Raw genomic sequence first — 21635 nt, 5'->3', positions numbered from 1 at the left:
TTCTTTTTCTTATATTTCTCTTTTGAATAGTCATATATATTGAATGTAACCATATTTCTCTTATATTTCTTTACTGTTTAGTCATATATATTTTGTTTTCATTTAAAGTTTAGACCCATTAAAATTTAAAACTTATTGCTTTATGGGTTCATGTACTTTTTTCTTTTTCTTATATTTCTCTTTTGAATAGTTATATATTGAATGTAACCCATCTTTCTCTCATATTTCTCTATATTTTAGTCATATATATATATATATATATATTTTTTTTTTTTTAATTTCTAATCAGTAAATTATCTGATTCTTTAGTATTTTTTGGTCTTTTAGAAGTTTTAATATCTAAATTTTTGAATTATTTTTTTGCATTATTTGAAATTGGCAAATTTTTTTGTGAGTCATTGCATGTTCAAGCAATGGCTTCTTCATCAAATTGTAACATAAATTGAAGTTATACAAGAGCATATCATGCAATGATATAGTTTCTTAATCAATTTAAAATTTTATAAAATTATTTTAATCAACCTCACAAATAAATAGGTTTCAATGTATAGCACAAGTTGCAACCAGTGGGTGTAAATTTGGTCTAGACGAAGTGTAAAACATGGATTTTAGGACCTTTCAATAAGAAAATAAGAAACCTCCGCTTCAGCATTTTCCTAATAATTTCTCTTATTCCCAAATTTTACACGACTTTCTCTCTCACGTGGTCAATGTCTTCTCTTTCTTAGCTGACTCTTTCTTTCATTCTCATTTCTATTTCTTTTTCTTTGGATCTAATCTCACGCTTGAATCTCTCTCTTTCTTTCAGTATATATATATTTTCTCTTATCTTATTTCTCTCATCTCTTCCTCGATCATCTTTCTATTTTGGTGATGAAGTTCTTGTGGTCGTGGGCAGTGCCGGCTCAAGGCCTAGGCCTAAGGCCCCACAACAAATAAAAAATTTCCCTACTAAAAAAATGCTCCATCTCCTTTAGTAAAAAGCCCAAAATTTTATAAAAATATATCATTTTTTAAATAATTGATACTTTTTTTTAAGAGCGATGCTAAAAATACCACAAATTTTATTATAGATTTAACTGACATATCACCAATCACATAAAAAAGTAATTCAAACACAAATAAATTAAGTTGTTGAAATTCATCAATTACAGTCATAATCACATTTATTGTGAATATTTTGTAGTATTTTTAGTATTTTTCTTTTTCATTTCTAACATGGCTTTTAAAATAGGAGACCAATAAAAATTTAACCCAATCGAAACCCTAAGATGTTTCCAATAAAATGCTGCAAATGTGATAAATCACCAATGATGATTAATTTCCTACTAAGCCACACACCAAATAAATCTATCTATCTCTTTCTCTTAAAAAGAATATATAAAATTAAAATTTAGATTAGAACTGTACTTAATTATGCATAGTCATATATCCAAGTTAAAGTAAGTTTCTTTTGATTCAACGATAATATTCAATCTTCTATTTGAAATTAACCTTTGTTGAGCTAGTATTATTTATCAATTTCTATATTTACATCAAATTAATCTTAATTTAATTAGTATTATATAATTTTATTTAATTAATGTTTACATATAAAAAGGCCCCATATAAAATTTTTGCCTTAGGCCCCAAATTTTGTTGGGCCGGCCTTGGTCGTGGGTCAGCAATTTTCAATGAGTTAATGGCAATTGGGTTGACTAGATTTTGGGTTTGGGTTTGGCTGACATGAGTATTTGGAGTTTGATGTGGTGGTTCATGGCAATTTTGTGGTGGAGGTTAGGTTCTAGGCCGATGTGGTTGAATCAAGGCCATTGGGTTTTATTTTGGGATTCTTTGTGAAGAAGATGAGCATTTTCCTTTTGGTTTTCTTGGCTATTGGCTACCAGACAATGAACGGAGATGAGACTTTGTTCAGATTTTCATTGAAGTGTGGACTGTTGAAGTTGAAATTTTTTAACCCAAAAATCAATAAATGTTAACACACGCTACCACTCCCTCAAAAATACCAAATTTAATTAAAAAAAAAAAAAAAAACCCAAAATTTGCAGAAAAACAGGAACTCCAAGTCCAAGAAGTTGTTGGAGATTTGTAAATAGGAACTCCAAGTAACTGAGACTTAGAAAAATGGCCAACATCAACAAGGAGAAGGATGGCTTCAGCATTAGCAGGAAAAAAAAATGAAATCGAATGGCTTTTGTTTCACTTTCACACTAGCCATGCGAATCTACCTAACCCATCCAAGAGTTTTTTTTTTTTTTTTAAATAGCATTTAAACACGCTATAAAAAATAAATAAAAAAGCCACAAGAATCCAGAGATAATGGAAAGTGGGTTTGATAAAGAATTATATATCAGACAATGTTTTGGTTGCCATTTGCTAAGGAGAAGAAAGTGGCAGACAACCAGAGGCGAAGGGAGGGGCTTTGGGTTTGTGCTTTCAGGTGAGGCATTGAGCACAACCACCCGGTTCTGTCTGGTTTCTTGGTGGTACTTCCAGATTATGACGGTTATTTCGGGTTTTGATTTCTGAAGATTTGGGGCCTGTTTAGTTTTGTTGTTTAAACATCACGTATATTCACAATACTTTTTAATCCATATATATTTTCAAAATATTTAAATAACGTTACTACGTTAACAACCGCTCTTGGTTTGATATTTGTGAGGGGCGATTGTGTTTGTTAAGTTTATTGTTTTAATGTATAAAAATATGAGGTGGCATCATGTCATTGGAGGGTGTAAATAGTCCCTTTCGATCCAGGTCAATTTAATATATATATATATATATGTATGTATGTATGTATGTATTACACCAAATAATAAATAAAATAGAAATAGACTTGGCATCATGATAATAAATATTAAGCCCAATAATGCAGGATGCATTAAAACTAGAAGTATAAAACCCATCTACCGACACACAGTTTTACATGGAGAATGAAAGAAAATAGGAACAATCATATATAAATTGTACTGACTTATTTATCGATAGAAAATCAATATTATGAATGAACAATTCAATTTATTGATTAAAAAAAAAAAAACATCTTTGTTTAAATAGGAATTTCATCATCAGCAGCTTTGAGAATTTTCTCGAAGGCATTTTCCACGCATGACTTGAATCTTTGGGGATCCATGAATCCTTTCTCCATTACGGCGCTAATCCTCAGGTTTCCCATATAACTTACTAATGTTATAATAAGGCTCTGCAAATCCATTTAAAAAAAAAAAAAAAATGTTACAGTGGGTCATAAAATATGGTGGATCTAATTGAAAGCAAGGTGTTCTATAATTATTCGTAAAGGTGATTGAATTTGAGGAATTTTTTCACATTAAATCATAAATCATGCTTGTTAATTCGTTCTGTACTTTCCACTGTAAAGACCCAAAAAAAAAAAAAAAAAAAGAACACCAAAGAAAAAAAAAAAAAAAAAAAAAAAAAAAAAAACTACAAGAAGGTGGAATTTGAAATTTTATTTTTAACGAAAAATCTTTATAAAATATATTTATTTGTTTTAGGCAAACTAGGTGGTATATAGTATATACAATAGATGAGTGCTATTTCCATAATATTTTTACAAAAAATTATAAGTGGTAAGCTGTTATTAGTTCTAATTTGAATTTATAACTTAAATTACTTTTTTTTTCTACTCATAACAACCAATAGTAATCTACCACCTAAAATTTGTTGTGAAAATATTGTGAAAATGTTATAGAAGTAGCATTTCTCTATATAATAACAATTTTAATTTTACATTTTTACCTGAGGTACACCTAAAACCATGAAGTATAGACCTTTAATCGGATGATTATCCAAAGACACTTGTTCCACTGGCCCGATCACATTCGAAATTGACAAACTGGAGTTCCATATTGTCCCATGGACGAATCTAGCGGCTGCCTACAGTAGTATAAGAATGCCCAAAAGATCTTATAGAGTATGTATTAAAAAATAAATTCAACTACTTTAGAATCGTGTACATGAAAATGTAAGATTAAAAACAAAAAACACTTTATCACCCCCCGGGCGCAACACACACACACAAGATATATATAATAAATGATGGTTGTTTATAGTATTATGTAAAAAGTTGATTAATTTGAGTTACTTTTAACTAGACAAACAAATGAAATTGAAAAGCATAATTTTTCCAATTCTCTCTTTTTTTAATTTTAGATATGTGATTGAGTTTCTTAAAGTTCATTTATATTGAACTTATTGTACTTGGCATAAAAATTAAAAAGTTTAGATGAGACATATGACACAAAATTAAATTTTAATTTAAATTCTAATTGGATTTTCTCTTAATTTTTGCTATATGTATATAAGATTTTTTTTTTCAATAATTTTTTAAGACAAAAATTGTATAACATTAAAATAAAATTACACTTTACCAATATAAACTATACCCTTACTTACATTTATGACTCTAAATTTTCAAAATGCATGATTACCATCCTAAATGGTTAAATTTGAACCATATCATCTATTGGACTATTAAATTAGATTGAAAAACATGTCAAGTGTGACTCATGTGAACTCTGCATGCATGACATCACATAAACATACCAAATTTCCCCTCATTAATCATTTAAAATAAAATTATTTAACAAATTTAACTCATATTTTGCCACGTAACTTTTGTTTTAAACGGATTAAAGAGGGTCAATTCGATTTGTTCATGTGGTGCCACGTATGCAGCAGTTACATGAGTTGCACGTGACATATTTATCAATCCAAGCTAATAGCCTAATTAATTAACGATAAAGTGCAAAGCAAAACACAAGTTATAGTTTAAGATTAGTCATGTATTTTGAGAGTTCATGGTGATAAATTGTAATTACTCTAATATTGATTAATATTTGGCGGCTTTGCAATGTGAAGAAATTGCTTCAAAAGAATTAAATAAGTTTCGGATATCAAAATAGAGGCACCAATCCAAGATTATTTGGTTGGCTTATAAGGTATATACTATATACCGAATACAATCCCCTTTCACCCCTCCCACCCTTTTTCTATCCATTTTTATTCAAGAAAAGAAAAACTAATTGACATTTTTAGTAATGTGATAGAAAAGCATGACATTAATATCAAATGTTATAAGCAACAAGTATTAACTATTAACTATTAAACTAAGTATGCCAAGAATTCTGTTGCTCAATATATATATATATATATATAAGTAGGGTTTTAAATTTTTTTTTTTAAAGAAAAAAAAAAACCAACATAATTGATTTGAAAATTATCAAATGATTGGAGGTAGAAATAGCAAAAAAGAAAGAGAAAAGAAAAAAAAAAACCAACATAATTGTTTTGAAAATTATCAAATGATTGAAGGTAGAAATAGTGAATTATGGGTGATGAATAAGATCATGAATATACCTCAGGACCTCTAAGTTTCTTCACAATCTCCAAAAGCCTACCAGTGAGATAAACACCGAATGAACTTTTCTTCTTCTTGATTATCTTGCTTGTTTCCAAAACAAAGTCAAGTGGGTTTGAAGATTTATGGTCCTTAAGCTCTGGCATTGGTACATGCAAGAAGGCGAATTGGTTCCCCCATGGCACCTTTGAGTTAGGTTTAATCATCTCCTCAATTGACTTGTAGCCACTCATTGTTCTAGTGTTGAGCAATACTAATGCTGTGGAATGCGATTTAGTTGATTTATTGCTAATCTCTTGCATGTACAACCGGGTGCCAAGGAAAATTATTCCAGTAATTACATCATTTACTGTCTACACTCGAGAAAATAAAATTTGGTCAAACAATAATTTTACTATAATTTTGAAAATTAATTGTGCATTTTCTATAGATTTTTATAACAAATTAATCTTCATACTTATTAAAAAATATAATAAAAATTAACAAAATTCATTGTATCACAAAAAAAATAATTACATTAAAAAACTAAGTCTATAAATATTTCAACAAACTATATGAAGATCAAGAATAATAAATTTGGACGATATATATACAAAATGATATCCGCATAAAGGTTTTTTTTTTTTTTTTTGAGTCAACTAAATTCATAAGGGAAAAAAGTAATATCAAACTTTTGTGCCTAATGATGCAAATGATCACAAGGTTGACACCAATCTGCGGACACCTAAGAAATAAAGTATAAAGACCTTGAAGGCTACCAAAAGTAAACTGGTGAAAGACGTGTATATTTTGATTAGGCTTACTAGTAGTTATCATACCTTTCTTTCATAGTTTTCCTTCTATTTAATCTCTTCGTGTGAAAGATTTTCTCCATGATTTACTTAGGATTTGAAATTTGAACATTGGCATGTCATTTGGCTTAATGGATGATATAGCATTGTGATGATTTGATATGAGAATTTTGGCAATCATGATACCTATCAGTTGCCTCTAATTCCTAGACCTAACACAACATAAATTCACAATGCCCTAATTTGTCTATGATCTCATAGTTGGCCCATTATAATCTACAATTTTTTTTTTAATAACCCATGTGTGAGGTGGTGGGAAAATTTAAGAGTGTGGTAAATTTTTGTGACCCTAGGACTCTTAAATTTATATTAAATTTTTTTATTTATAATGAGAGGCTTTTAAACAGTGTTGTAGCAATGCCAAACAGAATGATGTTTCGCTTTTTAAGTTACGTGGCAGAATTTTAGATGGGCAGTTTTTCTATGTGGCAGCATGAACTTAATTGTAAGAAAAAGCTTCTACTATTATATATAGTATATTTAACAAATCGTGTCAAAATTGGGTACAAAGTTAGAATTAGATTTGACTAAAATAGTTTATTGTTCCTATTATCCATACCTCTCTATTCTTTGTGTGGGGGTGAAGATGGGTTAACAGGTCTAATTTTCCCAATCAACCCTTATCTTGCTTCCGATTTAAAGGCGTCAACATATTGTCATGAAGGTGAAGATGGCATGGTGGCTAAGAGGGTAATTACTATTTTCAATATTTTGGATGATTTTTTTTTTTTTTTTTTGTAATGAGAGGCTTTTAAATGGTGTTGTAGCATTGCCAAACAGAATAATGTTTTGCTTTTTAAGTTTTACGTGGTAAAATTTTAGTTGGGCAGTTTTCCTATGTGGTAGCATGACCTTAATTGTAAGAAAAAGCTTCTACTATTATATATAGTATATTAAATACTTTGCTAACAGATCGGGTCAAAATTGGGTACAAAGTTAGAATTAGATCTGACTAAAACAGTTTATTGTTCCTATTATCCATACCTATCTATTCTTTGTGTGTGGGTGAAGATGGGTTAACAGGTCTAATTTTCCCAATCAACCCTTATCTTGCTTCCGATTTAAAGGCGTCATTGTCAACATATTGTCATGAAGGTGAAGTTGGCATGGTGGCTAAGAGGGTAATTACTATTTTCAATATTTTGGATGCTAAAACTAGGGTTGTAGGAGAACTAAACCTAGGAATTTTTTATAAGTCTACTTTTGGGGCAATGCCACCTTTGAAATTTCTCCCTTGCTCACCTAATTTATTAGACATAGAAAAGTTGGACCCAACTCAAAGTTGAAATTTTTGACCTAAAGTAAAAATAGGTTGATGCGTGACCTGGCCTTTTCTATGGACTGGTTTGGGCCAACTCATTTCACTTGTGGCTCGACCCATTTTTAAAACAAATTTATTATTATTATTTTTAATATCACATGACCTCAAACATCTAGTGTTTAAAACCATTGGCCTTTGAATACATATGCATGGTAGAGCAAAAAGGGGTGCTTATTAGCTGATAATGTTTAATGTTACTGCAAGTATGTGTGCATATAATATATGTTATATGTAGACTATAAATAGTGATATAGGGCAAGGTACATATATGAAATAAGAGGATTAGTGATGCTATCTTGATTGATAAATTTGGTACATATGAAAAATGGAAAATTATTAAATACTTCGAGAGTACCATAAATGCGTACTTCTCTCTCTCACATTAATTGTGAGTCTCCACCATAAGTTTAATTAGTGAAGCCTACAGTTATGTGAGAGGAGGAGTACGCATTTATGATATTCCGGGAATACTTAATAATTACCCATGAAAGAAGCAGAAAGGTAATGAATTATTTTTCCCCTATTTTGTAATATCTAACTCATAACATGTGTGATCTTCCAAATGAGACATCATTTATCAGTAATGAGACACGCATCATGAAATAAGAGGATTAGTGATGCTATCTTAATTGATAAATTTGGTGCATATTAAAGAAGTAGAAAGGTAATGAAAAATTTCTCCAAGTTTGTAATATCTAACTCATAACATGTGCGATCTTCCAAATGAGACATCATTTATTAGTAATGAGAGATGCATCATGAAATTAATTTTTTATTTTAATTTTTTATGGTGATGACATCATGATATCATTAGTGAATGGTGAACTTCGAATTGTTTAAATTCAAGAATCATTTTATTTTTTAAATGTTTTTTTTAAGTATTTTATTATTTTTGTTCATTTATTTATTTTTTCTATAAAAAAATAAGGGTCAACCCAACCCGCTTACAACCCATTAAGGATAACCTGTTTTGACCTGAATCTAATTAACCTGGTTCATTTGCCTTGACTATAATTTATTAGGGTGGACAATAAGGGGTTTTTATTTAATGAAAGAGTACTATTGTTTTTGGACCAACAAATGAGAATAAGCTAGGGGGCCGAAATAATCTCTTTCTAAACCTTTGGCCACAGAGACTGGAAGACTAGAGATGGGCACCGATCCAGTCAAATTAAAAAAGAAACCAATGGATCACGAGATGGGCAGGAGCATCAAATTCTTTAATAAAAGGAAAAAGGGAAGTTATCAAAAGTATCAAAAGAGTTCAAGGTGAGTTCAATATTATCAATTTAAGCTTTATAGTATGTTAAGATTTGGTAATTCTTAAATAAGTTTGAATTTTTTATGAGCTATTTGGTTAATTTTTTTCTTTCAAATCTTTATACGCAAAAATAAGAATTAAGATTAAGTTTTTTTACCTATTCATTAATATTCATACAAATGCTTAGTTATTAAGTTACACGTAAACAACTATGCTCCCTTACCATGATAATCACTCTACAAGTACAAAGTTCCTATAGGGAAGGGGCAAAGGCTAAGATTCATGTCTTATATGTAATTTATCACATATTATGTAATAAATCACATATGTGATTTTTTTTCCTTAAAATAATCATATATGAGATTTATTTTTAACTAAATGAATTAAAAAAAAAGAAAGAAAAAAAACAAGTTTATTCATATTATTATCATGCTGAGAAATTTAAATAAACATTTCTTTTATATATATACTAGTCTCATCACATGTGCGAGTTTTTTTTTTTTTTTTAACTTACTTTGGGGTTAAACTCTCCCAAAACCACCCTTGTCAGGCCGAGGACAAGGTATCCTGGCCTGGTCCTAGGAAAGTAGGCTTCCCCCCCTTCTCCTCAGAAATAGCTTGCACTCCTCGGCATGGGCCTCCGGGCTTGCTATATGATGGGCCGAGGTTATCAGGCCCACGGGCCCCACATTAGGTATTACCTTTTTTACATCCAAAAATATCCTTGATTTAATTAATTTATCATTATTCTAAAACATAAGAATGAGATTAAAATTATAAATAGACAAATTAAAGGGTTTGGTTTACCTCCAGTACTTTTTTAAAATGAATCTCCTTTTTGTTTTAATAAGAGACTGTCACATCATCCACTAACTAAATAAAAGTTGGAGATTAAAACTCATTACTACTTGCCATTGTATATTTAAAACAAAATAATATGTCCAGTTAAAAAAATATTGAAGGTAAGTCAACCCAAAATTAAAAATAAAAATTTACAGAGTAAAAACTCCTTACGAGATAACTACCCAAATTCCAAAAAAAAGATACTCCATGTTCCGTAAAAATAAATAAATAAATAAATACCTCACACTCCTATCAAAAAAAAAAAAAAAAAACCTACCCCATGTCTATAAAAAAAGACCCCGTGCTTCTATCAAAAATACAACTATCTCACATTCTATATAAAAGAAAACTACCCCATCACTTCAAAAAAAAATAAATAAATAAATAAACCCACGGAGAAACAATTACAACTTCCTAAAAAAACTTCCTATTTCATTTGTTCCTCTCTTCCCTTTCTCAGCATAGTGGAATGCATAAGGAAAAATTCTAATAACATTATATCCTCTAACTGAAAACTCACAATATTTCTTCAGTTTCTTCTTATTCTTTCATCCTATTTCTAATTGACACTATCTTGTTCCGCACTCTCTATTTATATACTGAATTCTTCTCAATGGTCAAACGTTTTTTTTCTCAAATTTGGTAAGCCTATAAACAAAATTAATATACTACGTTCGCAATTGAATTATATTATGTATAGTACTTATCACTACATATATTGTGATTGGTAACTCTATGACATTTTGTGATGTGTGAACTAATGAAAAGTATAATAGAAAATTCAGTTATACATGGAAAATTATGACACTAAACCANCGGTACTCAAGTGGCTCGCTCTAACCAGCGTTATCCTGTCAAATGGTTACCTCCCCATTAATGCGGCCAGGGGGGTTAGTTGAGTGCATTCAATGCGATGGTGACAACTTACTTTGGGGTTAAACTCTCCCCAAAACCACCCTTGTCAGGCCGAGGACAAGGTATCCTTGGCCTGGTCCTAGGAAAGTAGGCTTCCCCCCCTTCTCCTCAGAAATAGCTTGCACTCCTCGGCATGGGCCTCGGGCTTGCTATATGATGGGCCGAGGTTATCAGGCCCACGGGCCCCACAATAGCCCCTCAAAATTCTGCTGCACGTTCTCTCGAACGGGGAGGAGGGTTTTGATACATGCGGACTCACTGGACGAATGGCCTCACTTCAGTTTATACTGATGCTGGCGGCTTCTTGACTGCCCGATGCGCGCTTTTAGCATTTCGAGACTTACTGAGTGCCCTCATTAAAGTATGGCGGCACCACGTTTCCCACTTTAATGGCATGATCCCCCGCCTTTATGAGCAAGCGGTTTCTTTTGGAGAAATTAAGGGAGAGTATAAATGCTGTTTGACTTGCCTGGTTCCATTATTTTCACGATTACCATCGTTGATGCACATAGTTTGAACTTGACTCGACTGGCACACTATCTGAAGAGTATCGTCATACCTCTGTAAGTTTTCTTTGTCTAGTGACCCAAATTTCCCTGTTTTCACTTTTCCTTTTCTTTTTAGAGCTTGTAGTTGTCTTTTGGGAATGGGTAAGTTTAAGAAGTTGGTCGAGTCCGACGAGATGATGAACCAATTCATGGCTAAGTATGGGATACCCAATAATGTGAATTTGAAGTACTGTGAGGAAGGAGAGTGGTACCTTAGAAGGAGAGAGGGTGAGGTCGTAATTCCAATGGTTAGAGCGAGCCACTTGAGTACCGATAAGGCCTCTGATGGGACGGACAACCAGAAGAAAAGCGAATAGATGATCAACAGATGGCAGCAGAAGATAGGAAGATGAAAACTATAAAAGAAGAGTTAGTAACCCCAAAAGAATGGGGGGGGGGGATGGGGGGGAAAAGAAAAGGCCTCCTCGGCCGCAGTCCGAGGAGCAATCCCTCATTTGTAAGAAAACACATAGCCATTTTCTAATATAAGTTTGGCCATGGTGATCAACGGCCAGCACCTAAGCCTTTCAGCCCACTCTCTATAAATGTATTGTTTGGGCTTGTTGGGCCGGAAACCTAACATTCAACTCAAATTGAGTCCCTACACCTAACTTTTCAAATCTTTTTTATATATTGAGATATACACACGTCACTAGTAAAAAGAGAAAAGTATGGAATACAATCAACAAACATATCAATGATGTTTGGATAATGCTAGAGATACAAACTATTTTACAAATTTTTTTACAAAATGTTGATGTGGTGAGTAATTGTTGGTAAATGAAAAAGTGATATTAACGGTGGGTCTAGACAAAAACTAATAAAAGGTTGGCTACATTAACATTTTGTAAAAAATATTGTAAAATAGTTTGTGACTGTAGCATTACTCTTGATGTTTTAGCAAAAATGCTTTCATCCTATGATCACATTTAATAGGCATATTAGGTCATTAGTTACTAGAAAAACGATATGAAATTGAAATAATTAGCTAATTTGTAATAAAATATGCTGATCATACCACTCCAAGCTTGGCCTTAATGTGTTTGATACAATCCATAGAGAATATCATGTTTGATACCACGATTGGCTGACATTCGACTCCTTCAGCCCCAGACCTTATCGGTGTTCGATCATCTTCGACCAATGTACTCTTTAACATGCTCCAAAAAAAATCAGATACAGAGTAAAAGATGAAGGAACAAAGTTGAGACACTCTTCCACAAACACTTTCTCTGCCACTTTCTGGCTCTGAGCGTTGGTGAGAAGGAAATGTTAAGGGAAGAGAAGGATTATCAGCCCTTTGAAGACAAGAAAGAAGTGCACCCATGAGAGAGTAGCCATCACCAAGCGCATGGTGAAGCTTGAATATGGTAGTACCAGCTGCATTGCTTGTTGGATATTTAACTATGTGAATTTCCCATAGTGGTTTGTTTTGTGAAAAATGCTCCATTGCAATGTTTGACATATAATCTTCAAGATATTCATCATATGATGTGGGTAACAAGCCAGTAGGGAAAATTGGAAAATGAACGTGCTCTTCAAGCTTCACCTCAACCCTTTTCCATTGTTTCTCACCTTTTCTATCCTTAACCTGTTCACAAATTCTCACTACTTAGTGCCAGTTTTAAATGGATTAACGTAAGAGCATCTCTAGTAGATTTTCCAAATTTTTGTACTGTTTGGAGAATGAACAGTGATTTTTACCTTTAACTATTCACTTTTTTAAATACACTTTCCAACAAATTCTCTATCCCATTCTCTATCTCATTTAAATATTATTTCTTCATTCATTCTTTTATCATCATTTATTCTTTCTATATTTATTCCCAACAATTATATTTTTCAATGAAAAGTGTTATATTTACAACATTTTTCGCAATACTTTCACAAGAATTCTAACAAAATCTTATATGAAAAGTTGTTACTAATTCTAATTTGAACCCATCACTAAAATTATATTTTTACTCACCAATATTAGCTAATAACAATATGTTACTTAAAATTTATTGTGAAAATATTTAAAAATATTGTGTAGTATTTCCATTCTTTCATCCATATGTTTCCTTTTTTTTTTTTTTTTCTCTTGTTTTTTTTGCACCACACACGTATACCCATATATCTCATCCTCTCCTTTTTTTTTTTTTTTTTTTTCTCTACTTTCCACTTCCAGAACCTCCCTCTCTATTTCTTTCTCTAACTCTCTCATTTTCTACTCTTTTTATTTTTTTTTTCTACCATTATCTTCAAACAAACATAGACACGCATGGAGAGAAAGGAGAAATCGCCCTTGTTCCACCACACCGCCACCGCTGCTCCTCCTCCTCACTGTTGCTGCTCCACCACACACATATGTCTCTATTTTTTTTTTCTTGATCTTTTATTATTGTTCTATTTTTTTTTTCTGTTCTTGATTTGTTATTGTTTTGATTTTAGATTTGTTGTTTAAATTAAATCAGTTTTGTGAGAGCAAGAATTGTTTTGTGAGAAGAAACAAATCAAAGAAGAAAGATAAAGAAGTGATAAAATATTAAGTGCTGGAATTTTTTAATGAAAAAAAATCAATTGCTAATCTACAGTAGCCCGTCAGACTTGATGAGCTATTGTTTATGAGCAAAAAATTTTTTTTTGAGTTTTAGAGAGACTGTTGGAGCTCTCTTTTCCTATTTTTCCCAGTTTTATTTTCTATATTTTGGCTATGCATACTCTATTGGAGATGCTCTAAGAACCTTAAGAAGCAAGCAGCATCTGAATACCCATTTAACCTTCCATGCATTTATGTTTGTGTATTTCATAAAAGAGGAAAAAGAAGATAGAATCATATTATTTTCCTAGAAAAACAATATTGAGAAAAGTAGATAACATCACCATGATGGAGGAGAAGCGTGTATTGATGGGCAGGAACAAATCATTGAGCAATGATATGGCACGCGCTTCGTTGGTTTCAATTGGTACCTCACTTTGCATGACACCAATAATAGATATTGACAACACAGAGCTGTTGAAGTATTGTGCATTAGGACTCGCAGGCTCTAATCCTTCCGTTAGCTCCATTTTAATTTGACAACAGTTTAGTCGCAGATTTGTGGCGTTAAAAGATTAGCTAGAATGTTATATTTATATTAGAAATTTAGAGCACTGACGATAAGTTCCTATAGAAAATAACTTGAAAAAGTGTTTGGCTAAATTACAATTTAATCTTTATATTTCAGTAGTGTTTTGAAATTAGGAAAATTCTTATTTTACATTGTGTAAACTTATAAGGTAGACCTATCACTTTTCTACACTATTTATAATTTGTCACGTGAACATCTATAATTAATAAAAGCTGTGATTTTTATGTGGTCCTATAATTTTTATGAAATATAATGAAGAATAGAAGAAATTTATATTGAAGTTACATCCAACCACCGGCAGGGCTGGCTCAACAACTTTTGGGGCCTTAGGCAAAAATTTTAAATGAGGTCTTCTTATAATTAAATATTAATCAAATAATATATATATATATATATATATTGACTTTTTTTTTATTTAGAATTTATTTTTCTTGCATTTTGAGATGCAAAATGACTAATTAAGTTTTTGTATTTAAGTTCTTCTAACATTTCTTTTTTACTTGATAATATAGCTAATTCACTTAATCTTTCTTGTGACACGGTAGACCTTAAAGCCATGACCAATTTAAAGTTTAAACTTGCACAAATAAAAATAATTTAATATATGATTTAATAAATTAGTGTCACTATAATATAAATGAGTTGACATGATACACATCAAATTATTAATTGATATAATAATTTATAATAATAGATAAAGTGTCAGATTAAAAAAAAAGTGAGAAACTGTCAGCTACTCCACTACTCCTATCATCCTATGGCTAAGTTTTAAAGAAAAAATGTGTCCTATCAATTATCATGGCAGAGGTCCAAAGAGAGGTAGAACAGAAAAGCTTTCATAGCTGCAAAAAACGTGTCCCATCTCATCAAACAATTGTGCAGTGCAGCAATGAAAGTGTGAAACAAAAAAAAAAAAACAAAAAACAAAAAACATATATATAATATATATATAATTTAAGTGAAATAAATAGAAGTCTAGAAGACTATGAGTCTTGTTCCTCGTTAAAAAAAAAAAAAAAGAAGAAGACTATGAGTCTTCATTTTCAGAAAGACAAAGAAAAAGAGGGGGAGACTGAAGAAGAATACCTGTGACTGTAGACAGGTACACTGGAGCTTGGACTTAACAAAGAGAAATTTTAAGCTAAACTAACTAAGTTTATGAAAAAAGATCAAGAATCAAGATGAAGATGAAGAAAAGAAAGGTAAGACCGTAAGAATACTGATGGATAGGCAGAGAGATAAAGAGATGAGAGGTTTTCTTTTATTTTTGAAATTTATAATCTCTAATTTAGCATATTTCAAGACAATTACGTTGAATTATTAATGAATTTGTCTGTTATTAATTTTGATTTTAGCATATTTCAAGAATGAGTTAATAAATTTGTCACCTACAATTTAATTTTGTTAGTTGAAGTTTGTCTATTTTTAGTTTTTCCTTTTTAATCTTTTGCATTTTAGGATACAATGGACCTTTTTAATACATTTTATTGACCAGTAAACATGCTTAAAATTTTTTAAATTAAAATATATAGATAAATATATTATATATAAATTTTTTTAATAAGTAGGGGACTTGTTTTATTTGAGACTTTAGACATTTGTATCAATTGTTTTACCTATCCAGCCGGCCCTGACCACCGGATGGAGAAATATAACGAAGGACAGAAGAAATTTATATTGAAGTTACATCCTGCCACCGAATAGGGTTATCGTTGATAATATTATTGAGGTGGTCCCTTCCTATCATTAGACCCTCCTCCCTCCTTGTCGCTATAAGAAGCTGATAGATAGAAACTGTAAGTACTCTTGATGGGCAACATCATTAATGTTCAGCAGTGCTCCATTCCAATAATAGCGGTGCTCCATTCTCCATTCCAATAATATTATACCACGTGTCAAAATTAATTTACTAAGCATCCTAGTCACTTAAGAATTAAAGAAACAAGTACTTGCTCGCAGTTCGCCTACAGCAAACAAGTGCGATGTGTGGGCTATCCATCAATTGTAGGTGGGGGTGCCCTTTAACCAGGGGCATGCTGAATATTGACTACATGTAGTGGACAAATCAATACATTAACACCATTTTAATACCCCAACTTGGTTACAAGCAGTTCTGAATTCTGATTGACAAAACGTTGTCTTCACCCGCAATATTCCTTAATCATTTTTTGATCAAGGCCTTCTGTTAACAGTAGCAGATTCATCAAGAATGAACAGCCTGATTAATTTTTTCAGTAGGAATATCGCTGTCATGCAAGAGGAAAAGTAGTACACGAGAATGCCCAAAAGATTCACGAGAGAAAGCACTGGACCCAATTCAGATTTCTCATATCTGGCATGACCGAGAAGGACCTGTTTAGAAGGTTGGATTTTTAACAATTGGGATTTTTGGATTGGGTAGCATGGGTAAAACCACACTAGTGTAAGAGATATTTAACAGCCAAAGAGCGCAGAGGCGTTTCTGTTTCAATAGGAAGATAAAGATCTACTAGGTAAGATTATGATGAGTTTGGTCACATAGATGTGTTGCCCAAGAATTTTGACATCTTAAAGTTTCTACAAAATCTTAAAATTTTTATTTTAATCTTTACAGAGTACGTCATATTATTGGATCTGCCACAATCGCTGAGTTCGAATAAAATTTCAGGCTTCAATGGATATCACCGGTGATGGAGTTTTTTTTTTTTTTTTTTTTTTGTCAAATTACTAGGATGCTTTGTCAATTACTTTTGGCAAATGGCAGAATATTAGCTGGATTGAAGGACTACTGGATATTGATGACGTGGTCTTTTAAGAGGACTGAATAGCACCATAATTTCAACTTTTATTTTTTATTTTTACTGAACACACTAAAATTTCAATTTGGACAATAATAATGAAGATAAATGAGAAAAGAGAAAAATAGCTTTACAATCATAGAGGTGATCTTATATAATGATTTAAGGAAAAGTGCTAATCAAATTTGTGTTTATAATCCAAAAGAACTAGTCAAATTGCAATTAGGGTTCCTTGTAATCATTTATAAATCCAAGATCCACATAATAAATATGACCCATATAAAACTCAATATATACCCACACAACAAAATCGAATTCAAATAATCCAATCCATACAATTTAAGATGTCACATCTTAAATGTCTTTATTTTTTGCCAAGATTCCTATAATTCAACTAGCGCTTCCTAGTATTTTGCATGAAGATGTAAATGGCTCAAATCTTTCCACCCTAACTATTGATCAAATTAAAAAAAACAGTCTTTGTTTTTATATTAAAAAACAAATTTTTTTTTATTTGAGAATTATTTAAAAACAAAACTAAGTACATATCAAAGCTACAATACAATGTCTAACTATTTTAGAAAAATAAATAGTTTGTTTGTTTTTTTAAGAAAATTATTTTCCTTTGTTATTCACTTTTCTTTTCCTTTCTTCACATATTTTCTCTCTTTACAATTTTTTTTTTCCTCTTTTTCTTCTATATCATTATATATTGGTGGTAATTTTATCTAGCAATGTGTGCCTGGACATGACTTAAAGCATAGTTATGCCTAAGAAAAATAAAAAATAAAAAAAAAAAACTTTTACATAAGCATATAAGATAATATATTATTCATAAAAAATGTTTAAAAAAAAAAAATTTGTTCCCAAACATACATAATAGTGATATTTTATATTTTCGACTATATAAGTTTTGTTTGAGTTCCTTTGTGGTTACTTAATTTGCTTTGGTAGAGATATGATGATAAGCAATTACTTTAAAATGCATATATTATAAAATATTTTTTTTTTCTTTTAGCATCCATTTAGCAAAAATTCTTTAAAATTAATTTTGTTGTGAAGAAATTATTGGTCTTATTTTTTTTCTTTTAATCCATCTTAATTTTAAATGATATATAGAAAATTAATTTTAAATTAAAGGAGGATGTAATATAGTCGTAATATTTTTTGTAATAATTTTTTTTCTAATTATGATTTATGTGTCTTGCACATACTTTAAAACTAATAAAATAAAAAGTTAAGAATTCATCCTAAAAAAGGTTGAGAAAGTAATGTGGTTTTCTTTCTTTTTTTTCTTTTTTTCTTTGATACCAAGCAAAATAGTTCATAGCATTAAGATAGGTTGTTATGCCAACTCTTTATTTTATAGAAAAGTGCCACAACCACAACTTGTTACTGGGTATCTAAAATGTCTTTTACCATTCAATGGATATTGGGGAGACATCTCTCTAATGAGTAGGGACCCATGTATTAAATTTTTAAGTAAAGTAGGATGGTACACATGGCCTAGGACTCACTTATTAAGAACAAATAAGTTACCACACACCAATGACTACACGATAGGGACTCACCACTTCCAACCTCCCGAAAGGGATATTAGTTTAACAATATTACATATACTTTGATGTTATAATTTTTTTCACAATATCTTATGTAGCAAGTTGTGATTAGTGCATCATCATATTTATATGGATTATGATTGACATGATTTATAAGTTTCACATAGCTCAACTAGTAAAATCTCTCATTGCCATAAGTTGAATTTCATCATATCTATTAAAAAAACTAGTTGACATAATTTTTATTGGACAAAATTTACCTACAAAATTGATTATAGTTTAAGACTACAACCTTATTCAATATCTTTTTTATTGAAGGTGAAATTTTGACAAATTCACCATTGGATTACATTTTCTTCTTATATCTTCCATGCCTGCAAAATTTCTAGAAAATTAAAGATCAATAGCTACGTTATCAATAAATTGTTTAAATTGCTATTTTTTGTAATTTAAAATATGTATAAAATATAATCTTATAGATCATATAGTAAATAACATCTAATTGACACAAAATTTGACATATGTAATTAAAGTGTAAAGAACATGCAATACATGACTAAATCTTAAGAAGAGAACTTAAGAAATAGCACTTAAGTACTGTGTATAAGTTTTGTCTATATATATATATATAAACAAAACGTAATACTCAAATATTTTATTTTTGTGATTATGTATAACATGAACAACAAATAGTTTAATTTTCCAAGTTATGGTTTTTGAGTTTATACGTGCCTTGCATATGCTTTAAAGCTAATTATAAACAAAAAGGATAAGAGTTAAAAATAATACTAATAAATAAATAAAAGTTGAGCAAGTAACGTGGTTGTACTATGGCACAATCACAACTTGTTCAATTAATGGGTGTTCTTAGGCATTTATGGGTCATGTTAACGAATGCCGTAGGGCATTGGTTAACAATCTAATTAAAGAAAGTTTTTATGAGAAAAAAAAAAAAAAAAAAAAAGCAATTAATGTTTTAACAGCTTTTTTCATTTCCTAACCATGATAGAGTAGCCATCACCAAGCGCATGGTGAAGCTTGAATATGATAGTACCAGCCGCATTGCTTGTTGGATATTTAACCATGTGAATTTCCCATAGTGGTTTGTTTTGTGGAAAATGCTCCATTGCAATGTTTGATATATAATCTTCAAGATATTCATCATATGATGAGGGTAACAAGCCAGTAGGGAAAATAGGAAAATTAACGTGCTCTTCAAGCTTCACCTCAACCCTTTTCCATTGTTTCTCACCTTTTCTATCCTTAACCTGTTCACAAATTCTCACTACTTAGTGCCAGTTTTAAAGGGATTAATGCAAGAACCTTAAAAAGCAGCATCTGAATACCCATTTAACCTTCCATACATTTATGTTTGTGTATTTCATAAAAGAGGAAAAAGAAGACAGAATCATATTATTTTCCAAGAAAAACAATATTGAGAAAAGTAGATAACATCACCATGATGGAGGAGAAGCGTGTATTGATGGGCAGGAACACATCATTGAGCAATGATATGGCACGCGCTTCGTTGATTTCAATTGGTACCTCACTTTGCATGACACCAATTATAGATACTGACAGCACAGAGCTGTTGAAGTATTGTGCATTAGGACTTGCAGGCTGTAATCCTTCCTTTAGCTCCATTTTAATTTGACAACAGTTTAGTCGCAGATTTGTGGCGTTAACAGATTAGCTAGAATGTTATATTTATATTAGAAATTTAGAGCACTGACGATAAGTTCCTACAGAAAGTAATTTGAAATAGTGTTTGGCTAAATTACAATTTAATCCTTATATTTCAGTAGTGATTTGAAATTAGAAAAATTCTTATTTTACATTGTGTAAACTTATACAGTAAACCTACCACTTTTTCTATAATACTCACAATTTATCATGTGAATATCTATAATTAATAAAAATTGTGATTTTTTATGTAATTTTAAAATTTTTAAGAAATATAGCGAAGAACAGAAGAAATTTATATTGAGGTTACATCCAACCACCGGATAGGATTGCTGGTGATAATATTATTGAGGTGGGTCTCCCCTTCCTATTACTAGACCGTCCTCCTTCCTTGTTGCTAAAAGAAGCTGACCACATCATTAATGTTCAGTGGTGCTCCATTCCAATAATGTTATGCCATGTGCCAAAATTAATTTATTAAGTTTAAGTGTCCAGTGCACTAAGGCACTGGACACCAGCCATGTCCCTAAATGAATGGAAACAACATTTATTCCTAGAATATCAAGCCAACCAACTGGACACCAGCCAACCAGCCATGTACCTAAATGAATGGAAATAACATTTATTCCTAGAATATCAAACCCACCAACTGGACAATAGCCATGTCCCTAAATGAATGGAAACAACATTTATTCCTAGAATATCAAACCCAACAACTTATGCAGCGCAGCACATCACTAGTTTACTGTTGTTGGGTTGGTTAGGGAGACGATTGCTGTCCCATTCCCCCCACTATAAATGAACCAAGCTATTTATAAATAGCTCGAGTTTAATTTTTTTTTTTTTTTTTTACAAGATAGAATTTCTACTCTAACATAATTTAAGTGTATATGTGTGTGAAGTTTTCTTCTAAAAACTTGAACCCAGGCCCTTTTCCCCCACACCCCACAAGCATTTATACCGGTGAAGTGACCGTCGCACCAAGAATGCGCAATGATAGCTTGAGTTCAACTTGAGAAAAACCTTATGTATGTTCGTTTTAAATAAACCAAGTTCAAATATGATAGTGTATTTGTGAGTAAACTCATAAACATGAGACTTGATTTAATTATATATAATACTAGATTTTTCATTGCATACTTGTCTCAATATATGCTAATATAGACTTGAGATTAAATTATATGCATGTATAAGTTTTTAATAGATTCGTATGACATCAAATTATTATTTTGTAATTATTATAATATAAATAGTCTTTTCACAGGAAAATTTCATAGATTTGTGAGGTGGTAAACAACTTTAGTCGTGGTTTTACTATTTGTACAAAAAGAATAAATTAATCAAGTAGTTTATTCAATAAGAAAATAAATCAAGTTTAAACACG

At 31.0% G+C, this 21635-nt stretch overlaps 1 protein-coding gene across 1 annotated transcript; it reads right to left on the bottom strand.

The window, feature by feature from the left end:
- Window positions 1-3049: 3049 nt before the first annotated feature.
- Window positions 3050-20241, bottom strand: LOC112012672 (wax ester synthase/diacylglycerol acyltransferase 4). Its single transcript, XM_065762021.1, has 5 exons — window positions 20027-20241; window positions 12138-12710; window positions 5380-5733; window positions 3760-3897; window positions 3050-3202 (listed from the first exon to the last, which is right to left on the bottom strand). Exons 1-5 carry the CDS (start codon window positions 20210-20212, stop codon window positions 3050-3052), a joined length of 1404 nt encoding a protein of 467 aa, XP_065618093.1. The 5' UTR covers window positions 20213-20241.
- Window positions 20242-21635: the final 1394 nt, after the last annotated feature.

The sequence above is a fragment of the Quercus suber genome, unplaced genomic scaffold, assembly GCF_002906115.3.
Source record: "Quercus suber isolate HL8 unplaced genomic scaffold, Cork oak 2.0 scaffold_439, whole genome shotgun sequence".
NCBI classification, from domain to species: Eukaryota; Viridiplantae; Streptophyta; class Magnoliopsida; order Fagales; family Fagaceae; genus Quercus; species Quercus suber.
Note: the sequence above shows the minus strand (reverse complement) of the source record. Positions and strands in the feature narration are given on the sequence as shown.